This window comes from Somniosus microcephalus, chromosome 8 (genome assembly GCF_052327205.1).
Source record: "Somniosus microcephalus isolate GS21.2 chromosome 8, FLI_Smic_1.0, whole genome shotgun sequence".
NCBI lineage: Eukaryota > Metazoa > Chordata > Chondrichthyes > Squaliformes > Somniosidae > Somniosus > Somniosus microcephalus.
In genome coordinates this window covers 210084708-210099986 of record NC_140994.1, presented here as the reverse complement: position 1 = coordinate 210099986, position 15279 = coordinate 210084708, and the positions used below count along the sequence as shown (strand labels likewise).

Sequence of the window (15279 nt, the reverse complement as noted above, 5' to 3'; positions counted from 1 at the left end):
TCCGTTCCTCATCAGCCCCTCTACCTCGCCGGCCAAGTTACGCTGGGGCACACAGTCACGCTGAGATTTTAAAAAATGCCAGCCCGGGATTGTTTCTACCCGCTGAATGTTGGGGTCGTGCCAGCTGCCCCTTTCAGCCCAATGAAAGCTGTGTGAACGTTTCGTCCTCCAGCCGGCGGGGGGCGGTAGTGTTCGGAGTCGCGCGTCACTGCCGCTTCCCTCCTGCCGCCGCCGGGCGCTCCTTTCCCGGGACTGCTGGATTGTGGGCCCGGGCACTGGGGGCCGAGGCGGAGGCGGAGATTCGGTTGTTTTGCTGTCGGGGAACCGCGGCTTGACGCGTCAGGAATGGGCAGAGAATCCAGGTACTGATCGATGTGCTGCGGGTGGCGGTGTTGGTGCCGAGAGCGCCGGCGGCGGGGCGGTGTTGGACGGCCGCGTTGAGTAAAATACGCGGGGGTGGAGGCGTTCAGTTGGACTAGGCCGCGCAACCCGGGACCCGCCAGTCCTCCGGCCGGCAACAGCATTTGCTGCAGTGATTCATCACTCCTTGCACTCTATTAAACGTTCCCCTCCCCCAGTAAAAAAAAATAAAGATTAAAATCCCTCCGATTGTTTCAGTATTTGGGCATTGCATTCAAAGTGCATTTGTGTGAGTGGAGGCGACAGTCCTGTTCTGCCATGTCTCTTGACATGTTGGTATCCAGGAGGGATGTGTGTAAATGCACCACCCGCTGTGGGCCTGACCTGTACAGACCGAGAGCGCCCCGATACTATTCCTGATGTGTGTTACATAGAAACATAGAAGCTAGGAGCAGGAGTAGGCCATTCGGCCCCTCGAGCCTGCTCCGCCATTAAATGAGATCATAGCTGATCATCCAAATTCAGTACCCAATCCCTGCCTTCTCCCCATATCCCTTGAGCCCTTTAGCCTTAAGAAATATATCTAACTCCTTCTTGAATATATTTAATGAATTGGCCTCTACTGCCGCCTTTGGCAGAGAATTCCACAGGTTCACCACTCTCTGGGTGAAGAAATTCCTCCTCATCTCAGTCCTAAATGGCATACCCCTTATCTTTAGACTGTGACCCCTGGTTCTGGACTCCCCTGCCATCGGGAACATCCTTCATGCATCCAGTCTGTCTAGTCCTGTTAGAATTTTATACGGTTCAATGAGATCCCCTCTCATTCTTCTAAACTCTAGCGAATATAAGCCTAATCGACTCAATCTCTCTTCATGCGTCATTCCTGCCATCCCAGGAATCAGTCTTTTGAATCTTCGCTGCACTCTCTCCTTGGCAAGAACATCCTTCCTCAGATAAGGCAACCAAAACTGCACACAATACTCGAGGTGTGGTCTCACCAAGGCCCTGTACAACTGCAGCAAGCCATCCTTGCTCCTGTACTCAAATCCTCTCGCTATTAAGGCCAACATACCATTTGCCTTCTTAACCGCCTGCTGCACCTGCATGCTTACCTTCAGCGACTGGCGCACAAGGACAGCCAGGTCTCGTTGCACTTCCCCTTTTCCCAATCTATTGCCATTCAGATAATAATCTGTCTTCCTGTTTTTGTCACCGAAGTGGATAACCTCGCATTTATCCACATTATACTGCATTTGCCATGCATCTGCCCAATCACTCAACCTGTCCAAATCGTACTGGAGTTTCTCTGCATCCTCCTCACAACACACACGCCCACCCAGCTTTGTGTCGTCTGCAAACTTGGAGATATTACATCTAGTTCTCTTGTCTAGATCATTTATATATATTATGAATGAATAGTTGGGGTCCTAGCACCGATCCCTGCGGTACCCCAATAGTCACTGCCTGCCACTCGGAAAAAGACCCGTTTATTCCAACTCTTTGCTTCCTGTCTGCCAACCAGTTCTCTATCCAAGACAGTACTTTACCCCCAGTCTCATGCACTTTAACTTTACACGGTAACCTCTTATGCGGGACCTTATCGAAAGCCTTCTGAAAGTCCAAATACACCACATCCACTGGTTCTCCTTTATCTATTCTATCAGTTACATCCTCAAAAAATTCCAGTAGATTAGTCAAGCATGATTTACCTTTTGTAAATCCATGTTGACTTTGTCCGTTCCTGTCACTGTTTTCCAAGTGCTCTGCTATTACATCTTTTATAATGGACTCTAGCATTTTCCCCACTACCGATGTCAGGCTTACCGGTCTGTAATTCCCCGCTTTCTCTCTACCACCCTTTTTAAATAGTGGGGTTACATTAGCTATCCTCCAATCCATGGGAACTGTTCCAGAGTCTACAGAATTTTGGAAGATGACCAGCAATGCATCTACTATTCCTAGGGCCACTTCCTTAAGTACCCTAGGATGTAGATTATCAGGCCCTGGGGATTTATCGGCCTTCAATCCCGTCAATTTCCCTAACACCATTTCCCTACAAATACTGATTTCATTCAGTTCCTCCCTCTCATTAGATCCTATGTTCCCTGACATCTCTGGGAGGTTATTTGTGTCCTCCTTTGTGAAGACAGAACCAAAGTATGTATTTAATTGGTCTGCCATTTCTTTGTTCCCCATTATAAATTCCCCTGATTCTTGTTGACCTTTTTTATTTAAATCTGTTAGTACTTGTTACAATACATCAACTTCATAATAAATCCATTACATTCATTAACCACAATAAGGCTAAGCCTTAAAAAAAAAACAGCTTTAAGATTAACAGTACAAATACAATAATACATTTTTTCAGACAAATACAATGTCAACAATACAAGTACCCATAGTAAAAAGAAAAATACATACCAGTCCTACTGGCAATCTAGTAACTCTCCATTTTTACTTGGTATAATCTGTTGTCCTTTTTTTTAAAATTTTAACATTCAAGTACAACAGTACCTATACAACTCAACAGTTACATACAGGAAACTTTGTGATATCCGGCACCGAAGGGACCGAGCTGTTGCCGTCCCATCAAAACTGCCGGACAAACCAGCGGTAATGTTAAAACATACGGAGCTTTTGAGCTCCGTATCTAGCAACAAACCCTTACAGCTTCTAAACAGTCGGCCGCAGCTTGCAAGCGTCTCTGTAGCTAAACAACAGCTTTAGCTAGACCTTGCAGAGCCTGACTGGTGAAAAAAAAGCAACAAAAAGAAAAAAAAACTTACTGAACCGACTCCTGAATTTTGCCGGTGGATCGAGCATTCCGGACAGTTAACCTCCGGATAAACCAAAGTTTCCTGTAGTAAATCCATTACTGATTCTTGTTGAGCTTGATTTGTGTTGAGCAAGCTAATCTTAGCCAGGGCAGCGGGGAATGACAGTTGAACTTGGTTTCCTGAGTTAGTGAGGATGAATATCAGGCAAGGCTCCGGTACCTGCTTAAAATGTGCATGTGTGTAGGTATCATATGTAAACAGGATTGGGATGATGGTGTGTTTGCCCTCCGTGGTTGAAAAACCAATCGTAGTTCACTGTTCAGGTTCACACGTGAAACCACTTTGAAGGGCTGTGGCCCATTGTGTAGGACAGCATCAAAGTTGAGAAAAGGATAAAAATAAAGTAGTAATTAGATGCTAAATTTGGGTTTAAATACATGTAAAGTATGCCCATTTGGGTCTAATCCTGTAGGGCTTTGGAGCTATACCATGTTCAAAAGGAACATTTGGAAGCGTTTCTGTTCCTAGTTAACCTCCCCGCAGGGCCATGGGTCCCAGCCCTGTTCGGGTGCATTATTAATGGAGCTTGCTGACAATTCAATCCAGCTGTATATTTGTTGAAATAGTTTGTAATCAGACTGACTACTCATTTCCTTTCTAGATTGCCATGCTGTTGATAACTTTATGATTTTTGGCAAAGGTGATGTAGGCATACCCTTAAGTCTGCATGCTACATAAAAGGCATTGCTTAGTTGGAGACAAATTAAAAGAAATATACATAGAAAATGGAGAATACAAAAATGGGTGGCTGTCTGCCCTCATTTGTACAGTACTCAACACTGGGTGATTTAATATCAATCTTCTGTCTGAGCTAGAAAGACACTTCAGAAGTATGGATGGTTAACTGGTTTAGATAGAGTAAATAAAGAGAAACTGTTTCCAATGGCTGAAGGGTTGATAACACAAGAGCACAGATATAAGGTGACTGGCAAAAGAACCAGAGGCGACATGAGGACATTTTTTTTTTTAACCCAATGAGTGGTTAGGATTTGGAATGCACTGCCTGATAGGGTGGAGGATACAGATTCAATAGCATCCTTCAAAAAGGAATTGGATAAATACTTGAAGGAGAAAAAATTGCAAGGATGTGGGGGAGTGGAACAAACTGGATTGCTCTTCGAAAGAGCCGGCGCAGACTCGATGGGTCAAATGGCCTCCTTCTGTGCTGTATTATTCTACAAGTCAAAAAATACTAAAACAACGTACTCTGATTTTTGCATTGGTAGAGGTGAGTCTCACTGGCTGGGCAGGTTCCCCCTAGTCCACTTTCCCCTCCCCCGTCCCACACCCCAACCATATCACAGAATCACAGAAACCCCACAGTGCAGATAGAGGCCATTTCGGCCCATCGAGCCTGCACCGACACATATCCCACCCGATCCCCGTAACCCCTACACCAACACATATCCCACCCTATCCCCGTAACCCCACGTATTTAATCCCCCTAACACTAAGGGTCAATTTATCATAGCCAATCAACCCAACCCGCACATCTTTGGACTGTGGGAGGAAACCGGAGCACCCGGAGGAAACCCACGCAAACACGGGGAGAATGTGCAAACTCCACACAGACAGTCGCCCGAGGCCAGATTCGAACCCGGGTCCCTGGCGCTTCCTTCTCCTCCCTTTCCCCAAAGCTCCCAGTGTTGCCAGACCGTAGGAATCCACAGGTCAGTCAAACCTCACATTGCACTCTCAGTTCTCCAAACTCAGGACATTCATCCTTTTGTTCTCCAAAGCCCCAGGACCAAGTTTCCACCCACTCACCATTGGTACCAAACTCCTCCCCCAGTGCTCCCAAACACCACGATCCATGTGTTGGTGCTGCCAGCCCCCAGGATCTCAAACTACAGGAGCTGCCTCCCCCACTTTTGGCAAACTCCAGAACCCTATCCCACTTCTGCCAAATTTCACGACCACTACCCTGGTGCTACCAAACTTTATGAAAGAGAAGATACAGAATTCCATGTTATTAAAGTTACTACATTTGTAAATATCATTCTCGGGATGTGGGTGTCATTGGCAAGGCTGGATAAAGCAAGATAAAGCAGGTTAATAAGTAGCTAGAGAAATGGTGCAGGAGTGAAGGCTTGATGTTGTCTTGCCTGGGACATTAGGACCAGTTCTGGATCAGGAATGACCTGTACAAGGTACAGGAAACTTTGGTTTATCCAGAGGTTAACTGTCCGGAATGCTCGAGCCACTGGCAAAAATCAGGAGCTGAATTGTTAGGTTTTTTTCTTTTCGTTGCTTTTTTTTTCACCAGTCAGGCTCTGCAAGGTCTCGCTGAAGCTGTTGCTAAGCTACAGAGACGCTTGCAAGGTACGGCCGACTGTTTAGAAGCTGTTGCTAAGCAACAGGGTTTGTTGCCAGATACGGAGCTCAAAATCTCCGTATGTTTCAACATTAGCGCTGGTTTGTCCGGCAGTTTTGATGGGACGGCAACAGCTCGGTCCCGTCTGTGCCGGATAGCACAAAGCTTCCTGTAGACGGGTTGCACCTGAACAGGCTGGGACCAATATCTGTGGGGAAGTTAACTAGTACTGTGGGGGAGGGTTTAAACTAATTTGGCAAGGGGAGGGGAACTAGGATGAAGCATCAGAGAGGAGAAACAAGGTGCATAGAGGACTGAGAGGGAAAAACAGCATTAGAATAAGGAGTAATCCAGAAAGTGGAGGGATCAGAGAGGAAAAATGAAAAGCAGACTAAGGTGGGTTTGGAGTGTGTGTGTAAATTCACGGAGCACAATAAATATGGTTGGTGAGCTGCAGACACAGGTTGTCACACGGGGTGACGACACAGTGGTACTAATGGAGACCTGGCTAAAACCAGGGTAGGAATGGGAACTAAACATTCTTGGCTACAATGTATGCAGGAGAAATAGGGAAAGGATAAAAGGAGAGCGAGGCAGTATTGGTCAAAGATACTGTAACAGCCCTGTAAAGGGATCTTGTGCTTGAGGAGTCAAAGACATAATCTACTTGATTAAAGTTAAGGAGCTGAAGAGGAGCTGTTATGCTGCTGGGTGTATACGATAGACCAGTGTTTCTCAAACTGGTGTCTGCGGACCCCTGGGAGTCCGTAGAGACTTTAGTGGGTCCGCGAAAAATAACCCAGGTGTTGGCTCGGATTCTGGTGGCGCGGCAGGCAGTGGTGGAGGAGCAGAATCTGGAGCGGTGGATCGAGGATGATAATGAGCTCGATGAATCCCTCACAGAAAGACTGGGGTTTGACCAAAATGTTTCCCGAGGGCAGGCGAAACGCCCCCAGGCTCGCCGCAGACTGCTCAGTGACGCTGGCCAAGAAAATTTACAGTTTCACCTGATCAGCTCCGTGGGTGGGGAGCACGTCCTTCGTGATCCTGATCCTTCCGGTGGTGTTTGAAACTGAGAAACTACAGCTAAAACTACAGCAACAGAGATAGATCCTGTTGGGTCCGAACACAGGAAGGTCTGGCGGAATGCCGGGAATGCTGCCACCAACGTTCCCCATAAGCTGCGCGGGCAAGTGGCTGCGCATCGATTCAGAGGTCCCGCGCAGGCCACTCTCAAGCTGGAAGAAATACCGTGCATGTGTGGCCGCGCAGAAAATTTAAAGGGACCATGCACAAAAAAACTAGTGTGAACATTGGCTGCCACCGCCAGTTCCAGGGAAAATATAATGGATCAGACGCCCTGTGGTGATTATTCTTGTTTTATAAGAAGCATTGTAATTGGTTGCCTGTTTTCCTGCCTTGAGATATATGCTGTAAACTTATTGGTTAGTTGATTCCATGTGACCGGTGGTGGCCATTTTAAATTCAGTTTTCTACAGTTTGGTTGAGACTGGGTGCTCAACATGTACTTGCTGGTTTTTTAAGGTTAATAAAGCCTAGCTTTTGAAAGGCAATCTACTCTTTATTTCAATTTATTAACCTTTTGCTATAATGGAACGATATCTTCGACCGGAACGATTTAATGCTGACCCTAATTCTGCAGGAGTGGATGATCAATGGAAACATTGGTATCGTACATTTAAAAACTTTTTGGGTGTGTTGGATCAGCAATCTCTAAATAAGTTGGATATACTAATCAACTACATTGCTCCGGATGTGTATAAGTATATTTTGGACTGTGAAACTTATGAATTGGCTATTGCTACGTTGGAAAAAATTTTAGTTAAACTCAAAAATGAGGTATTTGCACGTCACCTTTTATCTGCCCGTAGGCAGCAGGCGGGAGAATCCTTGGATGCTTATTTACAAGCACTCCGGCGCCTTGGTGCTAACTGTAATTATAAGGCCGTGTCTGCAGAAGAACATAGGGAAGAGTCGGTACGGGATGCATTTATTAATGGATTACTGTCTAGATCAATTCGTCAGCGGTTATTAGAAAATAAGATCTTGGATCTTAAGAGTGCTTTTGAGCAAGCCTCTACATTGGATTTGGCTCAGAGAAGTTCGGATTCTTATGCTCTTTTTGATCGGCCTGCGACCGTGGTTTCGGCAGTTCCGGATGAAAGGGAGTTACGTGGATTTAATAGGAGTGGTTTATCAGATTCCGAAACAGTTCCTACTTCGGCAGCTGTTGCCTCTAGGATTCAGAAGTGTTATTTTTGCGGGAACGCCCGGCACCCCCGTCTGAAATGCCCTGCCCGGGAGGCTGTGTGTAGTAAATGCGGCAAGGGAGGTCATTACGCACGTGTTTGCAAATCGGTTGCCTCCTCTGCGACCATTCAGCCTTTAGATAGGGCGTTTGTTGCATCAGTTTCTGCCGCCTTTTCCCATGGCCTAAACAAAGCTATAGTTATGGCCCAAGTTAATGGGTTAGAAGTGAAGGCCCTTATAGATACGGGCAGTACTGAGAGCTTTATAAGTCTTCAGTTTGTGAGGGAGAAGCGTTTGAAAATTTCGCCTGTTTCCTATCAGGTGTGTATGGCTCAGACGACTCTCACCTCACAAGTAGCTGGTTGTTGCCTTGTGAAATTAATTCTCCTAGGTAATACGTATACTGATATACGCCTATCCGTTCTGCCTAATCTCTGTGCGGACATTTTGATTGGTCATGATGTGCTTCAATTACATGAGTCCCTCCGTCTTTCTTTCGGAGGAACCAAGCCACCTTTGTCTATTTGTGGATTAACTTCTTTATTCATTTCTCCATAATCACTTTTTTCCAATTTGATGCCGGACTGTAAGCCAATTGCTACCAAGTCAAGAAGGTATAGCAGTCAGGATAAAGAATGTATTAATTCTGAAGTTCAACGTCTTTTATCGGAAGGAATCATTGAACCTAGTTTTTCGCCCTGGCGGGCACAGGTAGTTGTCACCACTAACGAGAGACATAAGAAGCGAATGGTGATAGACTACTCTCAAACTATTAACAGGTATACTCAATCAGATGCGTACCCCCTGCCTAAGATTGATGAGCTTATCAATAAAGTATCTCAATATAAGGTTTTTAGCACTATTGACCTAAAGAGTGCTTATCATCAGATTCCTATCGCTAAGAGGGACAAACCATATACGGCCTTTGAAGCTGGCAGAAAGCTGTATCAGTTTTGCCGAGTACCATTCTGTGTTACTAACGGTGTCGCCTGTTTTCAACAGGCAATGGATGCTTTTATAAGTGATAACTCTCTCTCTGACACCTTCTCATATTTAGATGACATCACGGTGTGTGGCAAATCAAGGGTGGAGCACGATTTTAATCTAGAAAGATTCCTTCAAGTTGCGGAAAAAGTTGGCTTAACTTTCAATAAAGAGAAGTGTATCTTTTCGACCACCGAGGTAAATTTACTGGGGTATATTATCTCGGGAAACAAGATTAAACCAGATCCAGAACGGCTGCGACCACTGATTGATTTACCTTGCCCTACTAATTCTAAGGCCTTGCAACGAGTTGTTGGACTGTTTTCTTATTATTCTAATTGGATTGCAAACTTCTCGCAGAAGATCCGGCCCCTTATTCGGGTTACGACATATCCTCTATCATGGGAGGCCAGGACGTGTTTTGATAATCTTAAAAAGGATATCCTTGGAGCAGTTGTGCATTCTATTGATGAGCAGGTTCCCTTTGTGATTGAGACGGACGCTTCCGATTTTGCAGTTGGGGCTACCCTGAACCAAAATGGAAGACCTGTGGCCTTTTTCTCACGTACTCTGAGCAATAGTGAGCAGAGACATTCATCAATAGAGAAAGAGGCGTACGCAATAGTAGAAGCACTGCGTAAATGGAGACATTATTTATCTGGGCGACATTTTACGTTAGTAACTGACCAAAAATCCGTGTCCTTCATGTTTGATGTCAAGCATTTCGGAAAGATTAAGAATGATAAAATAATGAGGTGGAGGATCGAGTTGGCATGCTACCATTTTGATATAGTCTATCGTCCGGGGAAGGATAATGTTGCCGCTGATGCGCTGTCGAGGGCTTATTGTTCTGTGCTTCACGGAGATACGCTCATTAATCTTCATAATGCTTTGTGCCATCCTGGTGTTACGAGGATGATACACTTCGTACGCAGTAAGAATTTGCCCTTTTCAGTTGAAGACGCCAAGCGGATGACTTCGTCATGCTCTGTCTGCGCCCGGTGTAAACCGAATTTCTTTAAGCCTCAACGAGCTCATCTTATAAAGGCTACTTCTCCCTTTGAACGCCTGAGCGTTGATTTTAAGGGGCCTCTTCCTTCAACGACTCAGAATCGATATATATTTACTGTTGTGGATGAGTTTTCAAGGTTCCCTTTTGCTTTTCCTTGTGCAGATGTATCAGCTGCTACAGTTATTAAATGTCTGACTCAACTTTTTGTCATCTTTGGGATGCCTGCGTATATCCATTCGGATCAGGGAAGTTCTTTTATGTCTTCCCAGTTGAAGGAATACCTCCAGAGTCGGGGAATTTCTACTAGCAGAACTACCCCGTATAATCCCCAGGGTAATGGACAGTGCGAACGATACAATGGGGTGATCTGGAAGGCAGTTATGTTGGCTTTGACATCCCGGAACCTTAAGAATACACAGTGGGAAATGGTACTGCCTGATGCCCTGCATTCCATTAGATCATTGCTTTCAACGGCTACTAATGTGACCCCCCATGAAAGGCTCTTCAACTATCCGCGGAGATCCACTATGGGATATTCGGTACCTTCATGGCTTACTATGCAGGGACCTGTGCTGCTCCGACGCCATGTTAGACTGTCAAAGTATGATCCTTTAGTGGAGGAGGTGGAGCTATTGGAGGCAAATTCCCAATATGCTCACATTCGATTTCAAGATGGGAAAGAAAGTACGGTTTCAGTTAAAGACTTAGCTCCTTGTGGTGGCCAGCCCTCTCCTGAGGACATTAACAATAGCCATAATTCAGATAATGTTGATGCCGTCACAGATACTACGAACATTTCCAATCCTATTGCAGACACTTACAATTCTCTTAGTCTGCCCCCGATGGATGTTCATGACCCTCCCAGTCTACCTTCTAATGGGACTTCCAATCCGGAAACCGTTGATAATCGGGATATTGATAGCCTCCCTGCAGAAGATATTTCTGTGTCTCCTGGTGTGGGAGGGCAAGGAACTCCACCAAGGCTAAGAAGGTCAACATGAACAAGATATCCGGTCGACCGATTAAAAATGGACTTTTAAAACAATTAATAATTTAATAGTAAAATTTTAAAATTGTTGAAGGCATTATACATGTATTGCTCTAGTCATAAATAACTAATTGTAAACTGTAAAGGCTACCTAGGTTGAAGTATATTTTAAAAGGAGGGGTGAATGTGGTGATTATTCTTGTTTTATAAGAAGCATTGTAATTGGTTGCCTGTTTTCCTGCCTTGAGATATATGCTGTAAACTTATTGGTTAGTTGATTCCATGTGACCTGTGGTGGCCATTTTAAATTCAGTTTTCTACAGTTTGGTTGAGACTGGGTGCTCAACATGTACTTGCTGGTTTTTTAAGGTTAATAAAGCCTAGCTTTTGAAAGGCAATCTACTCTTTATTTCACACCCCGAGCGGGAACTGCTAATGGATGAGAGGGGTTAAGGGATTGGTGTACTTTGGGGGAGGGGATTTGACACCACGACCAGATGCTGTGTCTGCAGCCCATCGCAAGGGAGACTCGAGTTAGTCCTCGGTGTTCACCTCTGGACCAATCAGACAGCCTGATACACTGAACATCCCGTCAGCGAACACTGTCAGCTGGTCGGGTGGGGTGGGGGGGATTCTGAACTAAAATCTGCTGGATCAGTCATGAGCGGAGGAGGGGCAGCTCGATGGGTTTTCTCAGAGCCCTGTTACTAATGAACTGCAACCCGTGTGTGTCGCAGGCATCTTCTATTACCATGTGTCAGAGTCATTCCTTCAGGAACATTGGGCACCAATTGTTTGAGCGTGAAGTGGTAGTTTTTGCCATGTTGGGGGTGGGGTGTGAGGGACAGCCTGTGCCAGCTGTGCCCCAGTGGAGGGGTGTGAGGGACAGCCCCGTGCCAGCTGTGCTCCAGTGGAGGGGTGTGAGGGACAGCTCTGTGCCAGCTGTGCCCCAGTGGAGGGGTGTGAGGGATAGCTCTGTGCCAGGTGTGCCCCAGTGGAGGGGTGTGAGGGATAGCCCCGTGCCAGCTGTGCTCCAGTGGAGGGGTGTGAGGGATAGCTCTGTGCCAGGTGTGCCCCAGTGGAGGGGTATGAGGGACAGCCCTGTGCCAGCTGTGCCCCAGTGGAGGGATGTGAGGGACAGCCCTGTGCCAGGTGTGCCCCAGTGGAGGGGTGTGAGGGACAGCTCTGTGCCAGGTGTGCCCCAGTGGAGGGCTGCAAGGGACAGCTCTGCCAGGTGTGCCCCAGTGGAGGGGTGTGAGGGACAGCCTGTGCCAGTTCTTGGCTGCATCTGCTCACTGTGACTGAACACCTCACCTTGGGAGCAGAGCAAACCCCCTGTGTCTGTCTGTCTGCCTCCCTCCCCTCGGCTGACACAGAGCGGGTGGGAGTTACAAGTACTGCGGGGTTAATAATCTGCGCTGGCTCTGGCACAGAGAGACGGTGTTCATGCCTGCGGTGATTGATGTGCACCTAGGCATAGCTGTGGCTCAGGAAACGCTGCCCCCAGAGCCCAGGCAGAGGGCCCGCACCTCACCACAGTAAGAGACATGCCAGCTTCTTGAAGCCTCAAACTTGGGAGACAGGTGGGCCATTGGCTGCTTGGCAACCAGTGTCCAGTGGGTCCCAGTGTAACAAGTGAGATGGGGACCTGGCCAGGGTGGATCCCTGTAGCGTCTGCAGGGTTTCGAAGCCCGGGCGGATTGCACTTCATTGCATTCACCAGAGACTGGGACGACCTGACTTCGTGCGGGAATCCGCCACTACTTGTCACTCCGAGATGAGATCAGCAGCGACACCCTACCTGCAGAAATGGTGAAAAGTTACTGTTGTGGTTTAATAAACTCTTGATGCCGGAAGAACGCAGAGGAGGAGAAGGAGGGAGGGAAAAAGACTGCGGGCCAGCAGCGGCTGCAATACCACCGCTAGCAACAGGAGGCGGAAAAGTGCAGGGCCAGCTGTTCAGAGAGGAACTGATCATCTGTAAACAAAGATCCGGTCCCGATTACAGCAGCGCCGAGATATGGTCAAAAAGAGCAAGGCCCGTAAGTTGGACATATATTACATTAGATCTGTCTGTCCATGGTCAAGGGCTGGCCAAGGAGCAAATCTGACATAATCTGGGCAGCACTTGAGTATACACTGAATAACCAATGCATTTGTAATTTTAAGAAATCAATGCTTTAATATCACTATCATTTTATTCATACATTCTTCAGGGATTCCCGTTTTGAAAATCACACCATAGCTATATTGCAATTCATTGTCAGAAGATCCTGGTACAGTACAGGAAACTTTCTGATATCCGGCACTGACGGGACCGAGCTGGTGCCGTACCATCAAAAGTGCCGGACATACCAGAGTTAATGTTGAAACATACGGAACTGAAAAGTTCCGTGTGAATCAACAAACCCTGTAGCAACAGCTTCAAAACAGTCGGCTGCAGTTGCAAGCGTCTCTAGATGAAGCTGTTGCGATAGCTACAGATCTTGCAGTGCCTGACGGGGAAAAAAAAGCAACGAGACCTAAAAAAACTTATAGAAAACGGCTCCTGATTTTTGCCGTTAGATCGAGTATTCCGGACATATAACCTCCGGATAAACCAAAGTTTCCTGTATCAATACAAGGGGGCAATAATAATTTAGATGGGGGTCCATGATTACTAATCCATTTGAAAAGGGGTCCTTCAATCAAAAAAGTTTGTGAACCACTGCCATATAGTGGGAAGGAGATGGACGTTCAAACCTGCAAACACATTTCAGAAAGATGTAAGAACAGTAGAGTAGTAATAATGGAAGACTTCAGTTATCTTGATACGAACTGGGGAAAACCAGTGTAATGGGCATGGAGGGGGTGGGAATTCTTGAATTGTGTACCAGAGAAACTTTCTTGATCAGTATGTTTTCAGCCCAATGAGGAAGGAAGCGGTGCTGGATTTAGTTCTGGGGCATGAAGTTGGTGGTGGAGTAACTTCTAGAGACCATAATCCAGGGCAAAACTAATTGTCACTTGGAAAAACATGGGTTAATAAATGACAGCCAACATGGATGTTTTAAAGACATATTGTGTCTGACAAACTTGAATTCTTCAATTAAATAATATAGAGGGTTGATGAAGGTAGTGCAGTTGATGTTGTGTATATGGATTTTCAAAAGGCTTTTGATAAAGTACTTCATAACAGACTTGTTAGCAAAATTGAAGCCCGTGGAATTAAAGGGGCCGTGGCAGCGTAGAAACAAAATTGGCTAAGAGACAGAACGCAAAGAGTAATAGTGAACGATTGTTTATCAGATTGGAGGGAAGTACACAGTGGTATCCCGCAGCAGTCCTTATTAGGGCTGCAGCTCTTTTTGATATAACTGACCTGAACTTGGGAATAAGAGGCAAAATTTCAAAGTTTGCAGATGATGCAAAACTTGGAAATGTAGACAGACTGCTTAAATGGACAGACACATGGCAGATGAAATTTATTGCAGAGAAGTGTGAAGTGGTGCATTTTGGAAGGTAAAATGAGGATAGGCAATATAAACAAAATGGTACAATTTTAAAAGGGGTGCAGGAACAGAGAGACCTGGGGGTTCACGTACACAAATCTTTCAACGTGGCAGGAGAAGTTGATACGGCTTTTAAAACAAAATACAGGATCCTGGGGTTTATAAGCCGAGGTATAGAGTACAAAAACAAAAGTTATGCTAAACATTTATAAATCACTGACAGTACACTATGGGAAGGAAGTGAAGTGAAGGCCTTGGAGAGGGTGCAGAGGAGACTTACGTAGAATGGTACCACGGATGAGGGACTTCATTTATGTGGAGAGACTAGAGAAGCTGGGACTGTTCTCAGAGCAGAGAAGGATGAAGGAGAATTTAATAAAGGTGTTCAAAATTATGAAGAGTTTTGATAGAGTAGATAGGGAAAAACTGTTTCCACTGACAGGATGGTCGATAACCAGAGAGCACAGATTTTAAGATAATTGGCAACCGAACCTGGGGGTGGGGGGCAGTGAGAATTTCTTTTATGCTGCGATTGCTTATGATCTGGAATGCACTGTTTGAATGGGTGGTGGAAGCAGATTCAATAACTTTCAAAAGGGAATTGGATAAATACTTGAAGGGAGAAAATTTGCAGGGCTATGGGGAAAGAGCAGGGAGTGGGACTAATTGGATAGCTCTTTCAAAGAGCCAGCAAAGGCACGATGGGTTAATGGCCTCCTGTACTGTAAGATTCTATGATTGTATTGATTGCCCATCCCTAGGTGCACTGAGAAGGTGGTGGTGGGCCTTCATGAACAGCTGCAGTTGTTGTGGTTTGCTGCAACTGGATTGGCTTACTAGACCACTTCAAAGGCCAGTTAAGAGTCACATTGGTGTGGGACTAAAGCACATTAATGAACTGTTGGGATTTTATAATAATCTGACATAGACTTTTACTGACACCAGTTTTTTATTTTGAGATCTTTAAAATTGAATTCAAATTTTCAAACTGCCATGGTGGGATTTGAAGTCATGTTCTT

General features: G+C 45.8%; 1 protein-coding gene across 1 annotated transcript in view; it reads left to right on the top strand.

Moving 5' to 3' along the window:
- Nucleotides 1-220: 220 nt before the first annotated feature.
- Nucleotides 221-15279, top strand: part of ddx46 (DEAD (Asp-Glu-Ala-Asp) box polypeptide 46) — a 71472-nt gene continuing 56413 nt past the window's right edge. Inside the window, exon 1 of the mRNA XM_085995663.1 lies at nt 221-362. Within this exon, the coding sequence (XP_085851789.1) occupies nt 346-362 (17 nt within the window). The 5' untranslated portion in view covers nt 221-345. The remainder of the gene's footprint in view (nt 363-15279) is intronic.